Raw genomic sequence first — 17,477 nt, 5'->3', positions numbered from 1 at the left:
GTATAAGTACATTTTTTACCTCTGTCCAGCTGGACAAGTCCTTGTAATATAGTACTGATTGAGTCTATATTTATTTTCTCCTATATCGTATTAAGTTCTAGAGACCACTGTTGTTTAAAATAATATGTACAAAGGAACCAACATTAGGTGTCTGAGCAGTCTCTCTTCGGGATTAGTTTTCGCGGTAAAAAAAGTTTAACACTAAGGGGCAGATTTATGTTTCCTGGCGCATCCCTGCAAATCAGCAAGGATGCGCCAGGAATGATGCGTCACGCAAGTTTACCCTTGCGTCACACATGATGCGCCGCATTTACAATGCGGCGCATCATGGCGCAGGAATAAACTGATGCGTCACGCATCAGATGGCGTAAGGTTGGCGCAGTGCTTCAGTTGCGTCGCAAGCGCGACGCAACTCCAGCACTGTTCCAACCTACCCTATCCCTAACATGGTGCGTCAAGCCTTACGCCTGTTTCAAGCAGGCGCAGGGTTTTGGCGCATCAGCGTTGGGAAAGTGACTCAGTCAAATCTTATAGATTTGACTGAGTCACTTTTCAGGGGCGTTCCTGCGAGGGAACGCCCCCCCCCTCTGGCGACACGCCCACGTGAAACCTGACGCAGGTTTTACGTGGCGCAGGGCTTTACATCGTGACGCATCTCTTTAGATGCGTCACGATGTAAATATGGCGCAACGTGGCGCAGGGTTTAACCGCCGCTGCGTCACAAAAGTGACGCAACGGCGGCGTAAAAGTGGCGCATCTCCAATATAGATCTGCCCCTAAGAGGTCAAGAGGTTTTACTTTCCGTCACAACACACAGATGGCATGAACTGTGTCCACAAGAAGGCAAAACCACTTAAATAATTTGAATATCTGACGTTAATAGGAGATATGCTCAATTCATGTGCACCTCCAAAGCCACAATACACTTATCCCAACAAAAAGTCAACCGGAACACCTTACACAAATGCCCTCGAAAAACGGGACACGAATCTTGGGCTCTGAGATGTCGTTGTCCTGGCGGCACGAATATTACTTTCGCCATTGTCGTCGAGACCGCTTGCACCAGCCTGCAAGCTAGCAAATTCTGAAACAGCATCGGGCAAAAAAATGTTTGAGGCTATTCCTTACATAGGAAGCGCATCAAAATACTAGACTTAATTCACCCCTTATGATGATATATTTTGTTATTCTCATCTCCTTGTTCTTCCACGGAAGATCGGCTTCAGTATTTAACAGGCGATTAAATGTATCAGTATATCACTTTTTTACATCCCACTTAAATATGCGTAAGTCTATATTAAAAACCGTGGGGCGGATTTACAAGCCTCTTGCGCCACTTTTACGTCACTTTTCGCATGTTAAAAGTGACGTAAAAGTGACGCAAGAGGCTTGTAAATCTGCCCCCGTGTATTTTAACTTGCTCGCAGGAAAAATTCTGGCAGCCTTAAGTGTTTGAATAAACTTAGACTACGATTCGTGGGGCTGCTGCAGTCTGTTGGCGGAGGCGGCAGTAGCTCGCCCAACTGACATGCGCTTGAACTGTAACCGCCGCCATGTCCTCGCTCACGTCCAGCGGCGCACAAGCCCCAACGACGTATTCGGCCCAATTACAGACGTCGAACGCAGCGACCTTTTCCTCGGCGAAATGAGAAGAGGCAACTCCAGATGACAGCAACGCCCGGGACCGAGGTTGCCATGAGGTCCCCGTGTCTGACGAGTACCACCGAAGGGAGTCGTGCGGAGCATGATTGTGACGAGGTGGTCCTGGCTGCGCTGCTGTCCGGTGCGGAGGGAAATGGTGTATAACGCCGGCGGAAGATGGAGGCTCAACATGGCGGCGCCAGATGAGGGTGGGGAAAGCGCGCTCCCGGGGCGAGCGGACGGGAAGCAGAAACCCTTGTGAGCAGAGCGGAGCAGTATAATGATCCCATTTCACCATCTATGTTTGTCCTGTGCATGTTCATCAAACACGTACGGCCCCATTTGAGAAACAAAAGGGCTATTTACGTACAATGTGAAGTTTTACGTCGCCCCTTCCGAACTCTTATGCACTTTGCTGGCGTGTTGTCTTGTGACTTTCGGGACGTAGACTGTCGGGTTAAGGAGACGGCGGTCGCAGCCCCTGTTCTCGATCAAGCTGCAGGAAGTGCCTTGTGCCACCTTCAGCCCATACTCGTAGCCACCTTTAATGTCGCCAGGACTGTCAGCGTACACAAAGGACTCCGCGCACATGCTTCTCCACATAACTTTTTTTTTTTTAAGCTAGATCCTTTCTAAATTAAAAGATGTATAGTGCAAGGAGATGATTGAATCGCAGGTTAGATTAAATGGCGAGCGATTGCAACACGGTTATGAAACTTTAAACATAAACGGGGGAGGGGGGGTCAATCGCGCTAGAGGCTCACCCAATGAGAGACGGGGACCCCATCACTTTATTATATTAACGCTGGACAACGTAAGTTTTGTCTCACGGAGACTCTGCCAAATGAAGCATGCCTCCCGAAGGGGGCGAGTCTTCCAGTCATCACATATTTCCCTTCAACTGATGCTTCCCCACTCAGAAGCCCACACCACAAGGGTGGGTGGCTGACGCCGCTCTACTACTTATTTCCTCTAAAAATATTATTTTGCTCGGTTAAGAGTGGACTTGCATCTACCCAACATGGCTACCAGCTATGCACGGCAGCCTAAAAGCTCCCGTGCCGCTAGCGAGGCCAGATACTAGGAATGAACTTCAAAGATTCATCACCTCGTTCCCATTCATATCCAACCTACCCCTTAGACACATCATCGCCTTTAAACCAATGCTCGTCAATCTGCGTGGTGAGCACATAGCACTGGTCCCGCGCCTCCCGTGTATGAATTGATCTTGAGCGCTACACCCCCTCTTCTGTCCTTCTCCGGGGGACTTGGTAAACAAACTAATAAACAGACATATGTACAACTCGAGAGGCAAAATACCCACCTTCTGACTAGTATAACCTTTTTCAACCAGAACCCACATACACACTCGAAGAAATAAAAGGATCACACATGTCAAATTTTTCTTACCTCAGACGGCGTCCTGTTTCTGAGCTCTAAGTGAATTCTCTTTTTCATCTCCATCTCGCTTCACTTTACTCGTCACTCCCCCTTGACAGTACCTGTAATAGGGGATTGCGGAGATCGGTCCGGGCTCCAATGGAGGTTGAATAGGGCAGGCTTCGTGCAATGGATGGAGGAATAGCTCAGCCTCAACGCCAAGTTACTCTTTCAGGAGCGAGGAGGGAAAAACAGACACTGCAACAGAAGGAAAAGATATCCGCTCTCGTCCCCGCCCTCTACCGGCCACTCGGCAGAACTGCAGCTCCCCCTCACACCAGTGTTTTATTTGTTCAAAACCAAGGGCGCAGCAGCACCACACGAAAGCCCCCGGGCAGTTGCTTAGGGTACTCGTTTGCCCGAGTACCTTTTCTCTACGTTTTTTCTGGCACATTTCCTTACAAAAATAATAGCATTATCCCCTCACCCGTGGTTATGGTGACTTTCACCAAACCGATGGCAATTCCTTAAGCAATCATGCTGTTTAACTAGATATTTCACCCTGCCAGGCAACCGGGGTCGACCAACGGTTTTTTATTTCCGAACTGAATTTAGGCGTCATTTTAGATGAGAAGGAATATTCCAACCTTTTCAATATGAGGTTGCACAATTCCCAGTTAATATTTTCACCTTATACGTCTATGCTTAACGACTTTTAAAACTAGAGCAATAGGATCACTTCCTCAGCAGGTATAGCTTCGCTGCTTTGCAAAGAGCATCTTCAAAGCTGTATGCCTTATTTACAACTGTAAGGGAAGGGCATCTGTCTATATGTGGGACTTAGCAACTACATTTTTCCTCCCACAAGGTAAGGGTAAGCAATTTGAGGCCAGATTACCAGTTGACCCTGTCAGGGGTGTTAAGAATTTATCGGATGAGGTTATTATCGCATACTCATAGAGTTTTTGGGAAATAGTATATGTCTTTTGGTGGTTACTGCACTAAAATCTACATGCCAGTAAATACTAGGCATTTTTCCCATGTTAAAATCCAACAGCTTTGCCTAAATTTAACGATGGGGTGATCTTCAAGGCATTTGGTAGTTACCAGGCGAGACCCATCGCGCCACTTGTAATTGCAATCTGTATAAACAATTTTTTTAGGCAATGCGAAATTGTGCTGTGAGATCACCTCCATGATCCACAAACTAGATTTTGGTGAAAAGGAGACTGATATTTGTGAGTAGTTGGCTCATTTATATGGCATTCATAGATATTAAGGATAAACCCACTCTGGACCTGCTTACAAATGCCCTAGAGGGATAAATGATATTTAACAAACCTGATAAAATCTTACAACCCCTGTTCGGAATTTATTGAGAGTGATAGCATTTATTCAGAGTAGTTTCCCTTTAATGAGGAATAACAGTTGGAGTTTGGTGACTCTCACATCAAAATCCTCATGTCATGTTAATTACTGAGTGTGATAAACATCACACTACTGTAGGCCCACAATATTCTCTTCCTCAGGCAACATCTGCTTGTCCCTTGTATGTTCAAACATAATAACTTTTATATACGCTGGCTCACACCACTGACACAGTTCTGGGGTAATTGGGACGTGGGGAGAGGATTAGAAGCAGTTGGAACTGAAATGAGAGCTTGAGTTGCCTTCGTTTACTTCACCTCACCTCCAACTCTTTGAGCTGTTATACACTAGGAAAGTTCTTCTCCTGAAACCTATCAATTCCGCTCTCTGGCTTCTTGCATCGCCTCTCCTCTTTCTCATGCCATAATTGTGCTTTTTCCAATCAAAATCTCAAACTTTTATCTTGCGCTCAGGCCTTTTGCTTTAAAAAAATTCCTTATTCATATGTGTGATCTACAATAGCCCTGGCGTTTCCTGAGGGTGAGATCAGCGGCAGGGGATGTTAGAAGTAGTACTGTAGAGCAGTCCTGTACAGAGAGTGCCTAAGTATTGGCAGCCCTGGCATCCGAGGCTCAAAATCTCTATTCAGGACTTCTTGATCTCCATACAAGTCAATTGTCTAAAGTAAGCTGACCCTTAGTAGAAGGAATAACATGGCTCACACGAAGCAATGAAACGGAAGCACAGTTTTCCCACCAATGCAAGGGCATTTCTCCAATTAGTATCCTTGATAAATTTTGCATTTACATATAGTGTGGTGGAGACTTGGATACTGTTATACAATTGGAATGATCATATACTGCCTTAGTCCTCCTGACTGCCCAGAGGCAGCTTGGATGATCAGTCAAGACTTACTCCAGAAAGTGGTAGTGGATTTTGAACCAAGACACATTGTGGCCTGGATCTCACTAATTACCTTCAGTCGCGGCTGATGGGTCTTTTCTCGATGCAGGGAAGGTCGGACAGTCAAAATAAGGAAGAAAACTAACAGGAAGATCCCAGCATCTTCCAGGATACCCTAAACACAATTTTAGTGCTTAGAAGCATTAAATACATGCTACCTCTAGCAACAGAATTGGTATAACACCTGCATTCAGTGAGTTTCAGCAGTTTTTCTGTCTCCTCGGGTAAAATAGTGGCTTACTGTCTGAGATATCAGTTTCAGATGAGTCCAAGAATAGCACCGAAGTCCCTACCAATTCAAGGGACTTGCTCCTAAACAATTTCTCTACCCAGGAAATAATCTTCCCCTGCCAGTGAGAGCATGGATTTTCTTCACAGGCATTGTCACAGCCGGTCTACACTGAATGGAGAGGGGATAATCATATGGTTGAGGAGTGTAGATTGGGAGGCAGAAACCAGGCATTAGAAGAGTAGGATGTCGAAAGTACTGTTGCTGAGAAGTTCTTGGCATGGTGGGATGTAGCTCTTCATTACCCCAAGCTGTCCAGACATCTTCAAGAGCTTTAGGCTCAAGCCCCAGGGTCTGCTACATGCAGGGTATTGTGCACACAGGGACAAAGGCAACCTAAGGGGGAGGCTCTACCTTGTGCTGATTTCGCTACGGCCCTGAAGAGAAAATAATTGACATAGTGCATGGACTCCTAACTCATGTAACGCAGCAACACCTGCTTAAGGTACGGTGAGCAACTGGCATGGGTGCAAATTCAGGACAGTGAGTAAAAATTCAGGACAAAATTTTGGTACAAAAGGTACATTTTACAAACACATCAGAGGAGGTTGCACACTATTACATAATAGACAACAAGCACAAGTCAAAATAAGTTTATATTAGGTTGAGAGAACCTTGCACTGCATCTGTTGTGTGCCTGAGTGAAACATAAATACCTGTGTTTGCATATTGGATGCACCTGGGTAACATGCGCCAAAATGAAACCTCCACCCACCAGCTTGGCCGCTGGTGAGGTGACAGGAGCCCATAAACAAAAGCAGTTTGCCATGCCCTGGGCTTTTGCAGGAGGAGGCCCAGCAAATGCTTTCAATGGCCCATAATCATTCTGTTTGTGCTAATTAGGCCGACATACAGAATGATAATGACAAATTTAATATCCTGAGCAAAGCTAGTCCATAGAAATCACAAGAATTCACACAATTAGTGTACACGGAATTCCTCTTCTGTTATTTATTTTCGTGTTTCAAGTTTCAACATAAATATGGCGTTCTAGCCAACATGTGTTGTACTTGCTTTGCTCAGGATATTAAGTTTCTTGTTGGATATATGTATGGGAGTTGTCTATACGGCGGGTGGCCACTACCTATACCCTTGAGCATTTTGATATGTGGATTGTTACTTGGATACAATCCAGCGCATGTTATACCCTTCCACCCACCAGTGTTGGAGTACAGAATGATAATGGCCCGATAGCAGCCTGTGCCAGAATGGGGAAGGGCTGCTGCAGTCCACAGATCACAGCAGGAGCGTGAGCTGGCCCTTGCAGTGAGAGTTACACAACTCTCAGGCTGCTTGCAGGGGGCAGCTCTCTCTAAAGTCCGAAATTACGGACAAAAGGCGTCTGTGAAAGAATTCTTCACGGACAAGAGACCTAAATTACGTGCAGTCCATGAAATTTACGGTCGGTTGATCTCCCTAGTTTAAGGACCCAGTTGTGTGGGCTAGAACATATATTAAACAAGGTGATCAGTTACTACTATTCCATGAGGGCCCAGTAAAAAGTTCTCTATTGTAATCATCTACCATGAGCCACCAGGCTCCCTATACATTGGTAAGTCAGTAGCCACTGTCATCATTCATAGGTACACTTTACCCCCTCTGGCCCACTACCCTACCAGTGAATTAGAGCCTCGTGGTCTATCAGTGGAGCAACAAAATAATGAGAGCCATCTTCTGTTGTCAGTAGTATTTTTTTGGGGGGTAGGGTGGAGAATGGCATGCTTCTTTCACCGATACTTGCAGTCATTTGGACAACTGAACAATATCGGAGTTGTTTTCAGGTCTGCCTTACTAACCAGGACACCAAGTGCTCGATTGGAAATAGAAATATTGTCTCCTTAACTCTTAGTGATAGCTTGGTCAAGCAGCCGAGGCCCAACTCAAAGGGGGTGGTGTGAAGGTCGAGGATACACTCAGCATTACACAAACACATTAACAGACGTATAAAAAAAGAACATTACATGACACCTTTTTGATGTTCTAGTTTTCAATCGTTTTTATTGGTAGAAGCGCCAAACAAGTGCCAATACACATTGTTTTGTGAACCACTAGTAAAATATCCAAATTTCAATACATTTTCACACTTATCATGAATGCCACAATTATGTACACATTTTGAAAACTAAACAACGTAGACCTTGCTAATCTCTGTTGTCCTATATGGATGTCTGGTAAGAGGGGAAGGTGTGGTTTATCAAACTTGAAAGGTGATCCCTATCAAAAACCCATAAATACGCTCAACTCAAGTAGACCTCCTCACAGGGGAACAACCCCCCAACTCAGAGCCGACAACCTGTGGCATCAGACATAGCTTAAGTATCCTATCACTCTATTTGATTGTACTTTATCAGGAAGGCTTTTAGCTCCGTCTTCCTGGAATTTGTTTGCCCGAGTAGTGGACTTTGATTGGCAGATAAATATTAAGCCTAGGCGGAGTTCGCAGAGGTAACTCCACAAAGTGACAAAAAAACTCCTCCAAGGTATGGGGAGTTCCGAGAGAGGTGGAGTGGGTTACCTCATGCCGTTCGCACTGATTTGTAGCGCCGAGTATTTGTCCCGCGCTGTAAAATGAGCGCAAAAGGCATCTCACACAGTGTAATAGGACCCTGCTTCTCTCTCTGCCGCTTAAGTAGAAGTTCTACTCGAGGGGCAGCTTCCTCAACGCAAACGGAATGTTTCACAATGCTAGCGGTAGCGACCATCTGCGATCGCCCGCATTGGGAAATCTCACTGGGAAGTGGTCTAGCATTGGATTTTCCTCACTCACGTTTGCCAGCTTACCGTTGGTGAGCGAGGAAAAAACTCAGGCTTAGTAAATACAACAAGACCCCAGTTCTCATGCAAGATATTACGGAAATCAGGGTTTATGCGGTCAGGTGTGCCACATGAGCTGCACTATCCTCGTGGTTTGCCCTTTAACGATACAATCATGCATATACTTGCATCGTCTTTCTAAAGAGGCACACCATAATACACTGCAATCTTTTGTAGATTCAATTTATTCTTTAACAAGTTCTTTGTCCAACAGTCCTTTATTCTTGAGTTCGTTATTAAGGCACATGAAAAAAACACTGAACTGAGCCTACAAGTGTTTCAGGACGCAAGTGACTCGTTTCATCTTTGCTTATAAGAGAAAATAATGCGTATTTACACCAGTTTGAAAATGGTTACCTACAGGACATCACCCTCGTATCATTTTCTCAGTACGTTTTTCATAATTAACACCAAAAAATAAATCTCGGTAAATTACCATCACCAAAGAATCTTAAAAAAAAAAAACGAATTGGACCCACTCTTTATAACTAAATCCATGTGAAAAAGAGGATACTTTCTAAATAACAGCCGCCGCCTGGTTCCAACATGTATGTCATATAATTATGTGCATTTGCTATCGAAAACCAAAATATAAGTTGTCTGTAAGTAGTCTCCGTATTGAGGGAGGAACATGGTGGCAACACAGATTCTAAAACAAGTTTGTGGCAGGTGTATAGACATAGATGAGAACTATTGATAAACCTTCAATACAAATGTAAAACAAGCAGCGGCAAAGACAGTAGGTGGGCTGGTACCTAATTTTGTTTGTATTAATTGTTGAAACTGTAGATACGGTTGGTGAAACATAACAGTTTTTTGATTTCAATAACTTACACAGAATATTAGAATGTCTTAAAAACAGCTGGCCTTTTGAGAGAATAAATGGTGGCCTGATTTTCAGTAATTTTGACTTAATTGCCTTCCTGATGTTTGACATGATACACTGGCTCCCATCAAGCCGCTCCATCTAGTCATGTAAACTAGCCACACCAAACAAACAAGCATTGGCAAAGCCATCAGGACTCATCTATTTAAGAACTGTTGGTTTTGCCAATATGTTTTAGCAATGTTGTACACCAGAATGGCTACTGTTCAGCATGGCTAAAAGTTAGTGGGGTAAAGGAGAGGGACGTGGAATGAAGTGAAGTGTTGTAAACTGGAGTAGAGTGGAGTTTTATGGAGTGGCCTAAAGTAGCTTGGAGTGGTGTACAGTAGAGTTAAGTGTCATGGAGAGGAGTGAAGTGGAGTGTCATGGAGTAGCGTACAGTGTTGTGGAGGTGGTAGAGTAGAGTACAGTGTCAGACTTGAGTGGAGTGGCATAAAGTGCCATGGAATGGTGTACAGCAGAGTGGAGTAGTGTAGAAGCTGCGTAGAGTGTTGTATAGTAGAGTGGCATAGAGTGGATCAGATTGTCAGAGTGTAGTGGTGTGGAGTACTGTGTCATAGAATAGAGTGGAATAAGGTGGCTTGGAGTGGCATAGAGGGAGTTGCATAGAGCGTTGCAGAGTGGGTTAGTGTCGTAGAATGTTATAGAGTGGAGTAGAGTGTCACTGGAGCACAGTTTAGTGGGTAGAGCATCACATAGTGGAGTGGAATGTGGTAGAGTGGCTTAGAGTTAAGTAGCATAAAGTACTGTGGTGCGGAAGAAATTGGCATGGAGTGCATTGGTTTTGAGTAAAGTGGTGTAGAATGCATTGGTATAGAGTGTAGTGATGTAGAGTAGCATAGAGTGCAGTGGCATAGAGTAGAGCGGTTCTGAATAGATTGCAGTGGTGTAGAGTGCAATGGCGTAGAGCGAAATGGAGTGGGGCAGGGTAGAGTGGAGTGACGTAGATTGCAGCTGAGTGGTGTAGAGTCGAGTGGTGCAGAGTAGAGTGAAGTCATGCAGAATAGAGCATCGGAGTGCAGGGTTATAGAGTGGTGCAAAGTAAACTGGTGCAGAGTAGAGTGGTGGAGAGAGCAGTGACGTAGAGTACAGTGGTGCAGGGTAGATTAGAGTGACGTAGCAAGCAGAGGCATAGAGTAGAATGTTGTAGAGTATAGTGGCGTAAAGCGCAGTGGTGCAAAGTAGTTGACGTAGGTGCAGTGGCGTAGGGTGCATTGGTTTTGAGTATAGTGGTTTAGAGTGCATTGGCATAGAGTGCAGTAGTTTAGAATACAGTGGCATAGCGTAGACTGCAGGGCCTAGAGTGACGCAGCACATAGTGCAATGGCATAGAGTGCAGTGGAGTGCAATGGTGTAAAATAGATTGCTTTAGAGTGGTGTGGTGCATGGTAGAGTATTGTGGTGCAGGGTAGAGTTCAGTGGCATATAGTGGTGTAGAGTGGCATAGAGTGTAGTGGTGTAGAGTATTCGTTTTGAGTAAAGTAGTGTAGAGAACATTAGTGTAGAGTGCAGTGGCATAGAGTATATCAGTGTAGAATAGAGTGGCATAGTGTGGAGTGGCATTGAGTGGAGTGGTGCAGCGTGGAATAGAGTGGCGAAGAGTGTAATGGCATAGAGTAGATTGTTTCAGAGTGAAGTGAAGTGCAGTGTTGTAGAGTGTATTGGTGCAGAGCAGATTCGAGTGGTTTGGCATAGAGTGGAGCAATGCAGAATGGCAGAGATTTTCTTGGCGGAAAGAGTAGGGTTGCAGAGTAGAGTGACATAGAGCAAAGTGGCATGGAGTGGTGCAGGGTAGAGTGCAGTGGCATAGAGTGGAGTGATGTAGAGTAGACTGGCATTGAGTTCATTGGCACCGAGTAGAGTGGTGCAGTGGCATAGAGCAGTGCAGAGAACAGTGACATAGAGTACAGTGGAGCAGAGTAGAATAGAGTGCCGTAGAGTGCAATGGTGTAGAGTGATGTAGCCTGCAGTGGCATAGAGTAGAATGTTGTAGAGTATAGAGGCGCAAAGTGCAGTGGTGTAATGTAGTTGGCATAGGTGGTTCATGGGTTTGAGTAAAGTGGTATAGAGTGAATTGGCCTAGACTGTAGTGGTTTAGAGTAGCGCAGCGTAGAGTGCAGTGGCGGAGTGGAGATAGTGGCACAGAGTGCAGTGTCGTAGAGGAGTGGTGCAGGGTAGAATACAGTAGCATAGAGTAGAGTGGCACAGCGTTGATTGCAGTGGCATAGAGTTGAGTGGTGCTGACTAGTAGAGTGGAATAATGTGCAACGGAACAGTGAAGTGGCATAGAGTAGATTGTTTCAGAGTAGAATGTATTGGTGTGGAATGGTGCAGGGTAGAGTGGGGTGGTATGGAGTAGTGGCGTGGAGTGGTGCAGAGTGGAGTGACGTAGACTGGACTAGTGTTAAGTGCTGTGGCAAAGAGCGCAGTGGGGCATTGTAGAGTGCACTGGCATTGAGTAGATTGGTGTAGAGTAGATAGGCATAGAGAGAAGTGGCACAGAGTGCAGTGGTGCCCAGTAGATTAAAGCAACGTAGAGTAATGAAGAGTAGAATGCAGTGGCATAGAATAAAGTGGTGCAGAGTAGAGTGATATAGAGGTCAGTGGCAGAGAGTGCAGTACTGCATAGTAGAGTGTCGTAGAGTGCAATGGTGTAGAGTGCAATGGCGTAGAGTTTAGTGGCGTACAGTGCAGTGGTGCAGTGTAGATAGTCATATAGTTCATTGGCGTAGATGGTTTTGAGTAAAGTGGTGTAGAGTGCAGCAGTGTAGAATATAGTCCCATTGTGTGCAGTGACGCAGAGTGGAATAGAGTGGCGTAGACTGCAGTGGCATAGAGTAGATTGTTTCTGAGTAGAGTGAAGTGATGTAGAGTGCAGTGGTACAGTGTCTTGTAGAGTGCATTGGTGCAGAGTAGATTAGAGTGGTTTGGCGTAGAGTGGAGTGGTGGAGAGAGTAGTGTTGCATAGTAGAGTGAAGTGGCATATAGGTGTAGTGGTTCAGGTTAGAGTGCAGTGGCATATAATGAAGTGATGCAGAGTGGTTCAGAGTAGAGTAGTGCAGAGAGCAGTGACCCCTAGAGTACAGTGGTGCATAGTAGAATATAGTGGTGTAGAGCGCAATGGTGTAGAGTGATGTAGTGTGCAGTGGCTTAAAGTAATATGTTGTAGAGTATAGCGGCATACAATGCAGTGGTACAAAGTAGTTGGCATAGGTGCAGTGGCTTAGGGTGCAATGGTTTTGAGTAAAATGGTGTAAAGTGAATTGCCGTAGACTGCAGTGGTTTAGAATACAGTAGCGTAGAGTGCAGTGGAGTAGAGTGGCATAGAGTGCAGGGTCGTAAAGTAGATTGTTTCAGAGTGAGTGGTGCAGGGTGGAGTATAGTGGTGCCAGCTAGATTGCCGAAGCATACAGTAGTTGCATAGATCGCAGTGTTATAGAGTAGAGTGGCACAGCTTTACAATAGTGGTGTAGAGTAGAGTGGCATAAAGTGCAGTAGAATAGAATGCAGTGAAGTAGAGTAGATTGTTTCAGAGTAGAGTTCAGTAGCATGGAGTGGTGCAGGGTAGAGTGGGGTGGTATAGAGTAGTGGCGTAGAGTGCAGTGTTACAGAGTGGAGTGGTGTAGAGGGGAGTGGCCTAGGTGGGAGTGATATGGAGTGCAGTGGGAGAGAGTACACTGGCATAGAGTAGAGTGGAGAGGCGTAGAATGAAGTGTTGCAGAGTCCACTTTCAGAGTGCAGTGGTGCACAGTAGATTTGAGTGGCATAGTGTGCATTGCCGTAGAGTGGCACAGAGCAGAGTGCCATAGAATTCAGTAGCAGGAAGTTCAGTGGTGCAGAGTAGAGTGGCATAGAGTGCATTGGTGTAGAGTGCAGTGGCGAACAGTGGTGCAGAGTAAAGTGACGTAGAGTGCAATGGTGTAGAAAATAGTGGCGTACAGTGCAGTGGTGCAGAGTAGATTGGCATAGTGTATTGGTTTTGAGCAAAGTGGCATAGACTGAAGTGGCATGGTGTGGAGTGGCTCAGTATGGAATAGAGTGGCGTAGACTGCAGTGGCATAGCGAAGATTGTTTCAGAGTAGAGTGAAGGAGCGTAGAGTACAGTGGTGCAGAGTAGATTGAAGTGGATTGGTGTAGCGTGGCACAAAGTAGAGTAGCAGAGTGCACTGTTGCTGAGAATACTGTCGTAAAGTGCAGCAGTGTGTTGTGGAGTGCATTGGCAATGAGTGCAGCAGCGCAGAGTAGAGTGGCATAGAGAGCAGTGGTGCAGAGTGCAGTGACGAAGTACAATGGCATAAATTGGCATAGAGTATGGTTTTGAGTAAAGTGGTGTATTGGCACAGAGTGCAGTGGCATAGAGTAGATTGTTTCACAGTAGAGTGGCATAGAGTGCACTGGCGTACAGTGAAGTGGTACATAGTAAAGTGCAGTGGCATAGAGTGCATTGATGCAGAGTACGATGGCATAGAGTGGAGTGGCGAAGAGTGGTGTAGAGTGCAGTGCTGCACAGCAGAGTAGTGTGGTGTAGAGTGCATTGACGTATAATAGAGTGGTGTAGAGTGGAGTGGTGCAGAGAAGAGTGCAGTGATGTAGAGAGTAGAGTGCAGTGGCTTGGAGTGGAGTGGAGTGGTGCAGAGTAAAGTAGAGTGATTGAAGTAGCGTGGAGTATGGATGGCATGGTAGCTTACTACCTTTACAGACGATACATCTTCTCATGAAATAACCATTACACTTGCATACAGTTTTACCCCTATAAAACGTATACATCGCACAAACAATGTGTTGAAATGTCATCACCTAGTATATTGTTTTGATCATCAGCACAGTTCATTTACAGGCATTTAAATTTTGATGCGTGCTGGAAAAAAGAGAATAGCATCTTGAAGCCTTCCTCGGGCACTTCTCCAGAGCCAGTATGATTGTCACATAAATTCTCTCACTTTGAAGTCGGAGAAAGAAAAGTAAACATCAAGCTTGCTGGAAGACACAGCTTGACATTTGGCCTCTGTCTTTGAACGCGCAGCAAATGTGACACGATAAGAACAAGATTTAAAGGCCTATGTACAGAAAGTGAGTTTGTGGAAGAATACAAAAAACATGGTTCAGCAATGGGAGGGACAAACTGAACCTGGATACCCTAAAGCAAATAAAGCCAACACATTGAAAGCCAGAAAATTTGTCATCAAAACCACAAAGCCAATGGTAATCAACAGGTGGAATGCATTCCTAGGTTGACGTTCTGAAAATCCCCTAGATGTCTTTAGCAAACCAGACAGCTGCGACCTAAACTAACAGCTGTAGGAAGTTCACTGTACAGCAGGCCACCTGGGGTGCGATCACTGAAAAATAGTAGATTGCAGCAATAAGTAGCAAATGTTGAGCCAGTAGTATTAGGAGAGGGGGCTGGTAGAATGTCACTTCACTTAGCAAACTAACAACCCTGCCTTTACATACTGATGATAGGGAATTACCCAGAAAAAAAGTTAATGAACACCCAATGATTCAAACGTGACGTTCAGGTGAAACATAGCTGTTTGCAGAGAAGAAGACATAGGTCAACTGTACTATCTTACACACTGTAGTTGTTATGGGGTACCCTTCTAAACCATGTTATGCAGTTCTTTGCTACTCTTAAAATTAGGTTGTGCTGTGTTGTTATTTTGTGTTATGTCTTTCTGCGTTATGCTTAATGTTGTCAGGGCATTATGTTGTGGGATATTGGCTTTTGTGTCATGCTGTGCTATGTTGTGTCATGCTTTGTTGTGTTAATTTATAGTGTGTTATATTGTGTAGAGCTGTTTTGGACTGTATTTTTGGGGTGTATCATGTTGAGCCATGCAGTACTGTGCAATGCCAGGATGTGTTATTTTGGTCGTACCATGCTTTGTTGAGTTATCTTAGAGTATCTTGTACATAGGTATCCTGTGCTATTTTATGCTGTATTATTTTGTGTCATGCTGTACTTAGTAAGTTAGTGTGCGTTATGATGTGTCCTGCTGTGCTGTGTTATTTTAGGAACTGTTGTCCTGTGTTATGGTGTAGTGTTATATTGTGTTGTGCACTGTGTGTTGTGTTACTCTAGGGTTTGTTTTGTTATGTGTTGTGCTGTGTAATACTCTGTTAGGGTGTGTTTTGTTATATTGTTGTGGTGTGCTGTTCTGTTAGGGTCTGTTATTGTGTGTCACTGTGCTTGCTGTCCTATATGTTTTTCAATCTTTATATTTTGACTAACTTGTACTAGAGAAAAAACATTTATCAAATGAAAACGGGGTGACACTCAGTGATAACATAGATATACATTGAATGATTAACATGTCACATTAATACGTTGCAGTATGACATCATGGATGTCATAGGAGAAGTGGCGTCACACATCCTTTGACCTTACTGACATCACAGAAGGTGACCGTATAGGACATTTGACCCTATGTCTTCCCAGGAAGAGATGTCCCTTGATCTATCTTAACCCTCATGACCACAACAATTGGCATCACTTACATTTAATAATACCTGCATTATTAATATAACAATGCAATACATTTTATATTTCAGAGAACTATGCTGCTGGCCTGATATGCTAGTGGAATATTACATGCTTCTCTTTGTATTACTTGAAATGTTATGTGTTCCTCTGAAGAGGATATGGTGTCACAAAAAAGAATACCATTGGAAACCTAAATTATTTCTACCACAATCTCTCATTATTTAATAATTTCCCTTGTTTATGCCCTAGACAAAGGTACTGATAAATCATAGAGGAAAGGGGAAAAGGAGATTTAAAAACACAGTAGTAGTTTGTCTACATATATTAATTGATAGAGGCAATATAGTGAAACATGAACTCTGCTGTGGCTTAAATTATTCCCTATTAATGCAGTTTGCTTTATGGTCATTAGTAAGGCATTGACAGGTGACATTTTTATTCAAACAAGTAATTTTGACATGTTCTCAATAATGATACATGTCAACAGCATGTTTTAAGGTGACCCCCTAAATGACATCCATTGCTGACATCTCATCAAGTACCTATGTTGACTTCTTATGCATCCGCAGACACTGCTACTGTATATGGATACACTATTTCACTCTGTTATGACATTTAGTTCTGAAATCTTTTTATTTTTTTACCACTGTGGTGCGTCTCTACATGTAAACACTAGCCTTAGGTCTGGCTTAAAGGGACACGAGTAAGCTAAAACGGTAAGCTGCAGCGTTACAGAAAATGAAATCTTGACTTCAGTCTTTAGAAGTGGTCCCTGTAATAAATTGGGTTATTAGTTGGTGATAATATGAGGTCTTTCCAAGTTACGAATCCTTAATGTTGTTTGGTACAACACACAAGTTTAGCAAATATTCTTAGGCTCAACTCCTGGTACCCTTGGCACAGAGCAGACACGCTTAAATTAAGGAAAATAATATAAAGATTTTGGCAATGCCAAAACAAAATTCTGGACACAGCACAATTGAGAAAAATGTAATCGGAAAGATAACACAAAAATGACTAAGGGTAACCAGAGTTATCAATTTGAAAGTTTTTGGGGAAAATCACCAAGAAAAAGTAAAGCACCTATCAAAAGGCATTGTTTGCGGTTGACAGAGACCTAGGCGCAATTTCACGCAGACTGCGATAGAATGAAGGTCAGCAACATCAAGTGGGTTGTCTCGGTCAAAGATTTTAGCTTCTGACCTAGTCTCTGAAATGGAAGTCAAAATCCTCCTGCGTGACAAGGTTTCTGGGTGTATCGAGCAAAGTCCTTTCATAGTCGGATAGCCAATACATGAGGTCCTGCTGAAGCTGTTTTAACAGCCGGAAAAGATCCGAGTGGTACAATTCAAATTTCGCTGCTGGCAAAATCCTCTTGTCTGGTGGACACTTTTTTCACCAATGCCTGGTCAAAATTTCTACTATTGGACTTAGTCCCCGTCTGACTGCCTGCTGTTCCTGCCTGTCGGGTGGGGGGGTGAAGCCGTGTGCTGGAGACCTGTACCGCACCGTGGAGGAGACTACAGCCCCCGTCACTCCCAGCGTCTGCTCCTGCCAAACACGCATACAAGCATGCCGCACTCCTGGAGGGGGTGTACCCACGTGGCGCGCACCCGCCTGCCTGCCGTTCCTGCCTATCGAGGGTGAAGCAG

General features: G+C 44.4%; 1 protein-coding gene across 1 annotated transcript in view; it reads right to left on the bottom strand.

Moving 5' to 3' along the window:
* Positions 1 to 3,333, bottom strand: part of ANP32B (acidic nuclear phosphoprotein 32 family member B) — a 196,242-nt gene extending 192,909 nt beyond the window's left edge. Inside the window, exon 1 of the mRNA XM_085636610.1 lies at positions 3,052 to 3,333. Within this exon, the coding sequence (XP_085492736.1) occupies positions 3,052 to 3,105 (54 nt within the window). The 5' untranslated portion in view covers positions 3,106 to 3,333. The remainder of the gene's footprint in view (positions 1 to 3,051) is intronic.
* Positions 3,334 to 17,477: the final 14,144 nt, after the last annotated feature.

The sequence above is a fragment of the Triturus cristatus genome, chromosome 2_1 (genome assembly GCF_964204655.1).
Source record: "Triturus cristatus chromosome 2_1, aTriCri1.1, whole genome shotgun sequence".
In the NCBI taxonomy this organism is placed as follows: Eukaryota; Metazoa; Chordata; class Amphibia; order Caudata; family Salamandridae; genus Triturus; species Triturus cristatus.
Note: the sequence above shows the minus strand (reverse complement) of the source record. Positions and strands in the feature narration are given on the sequence as shown.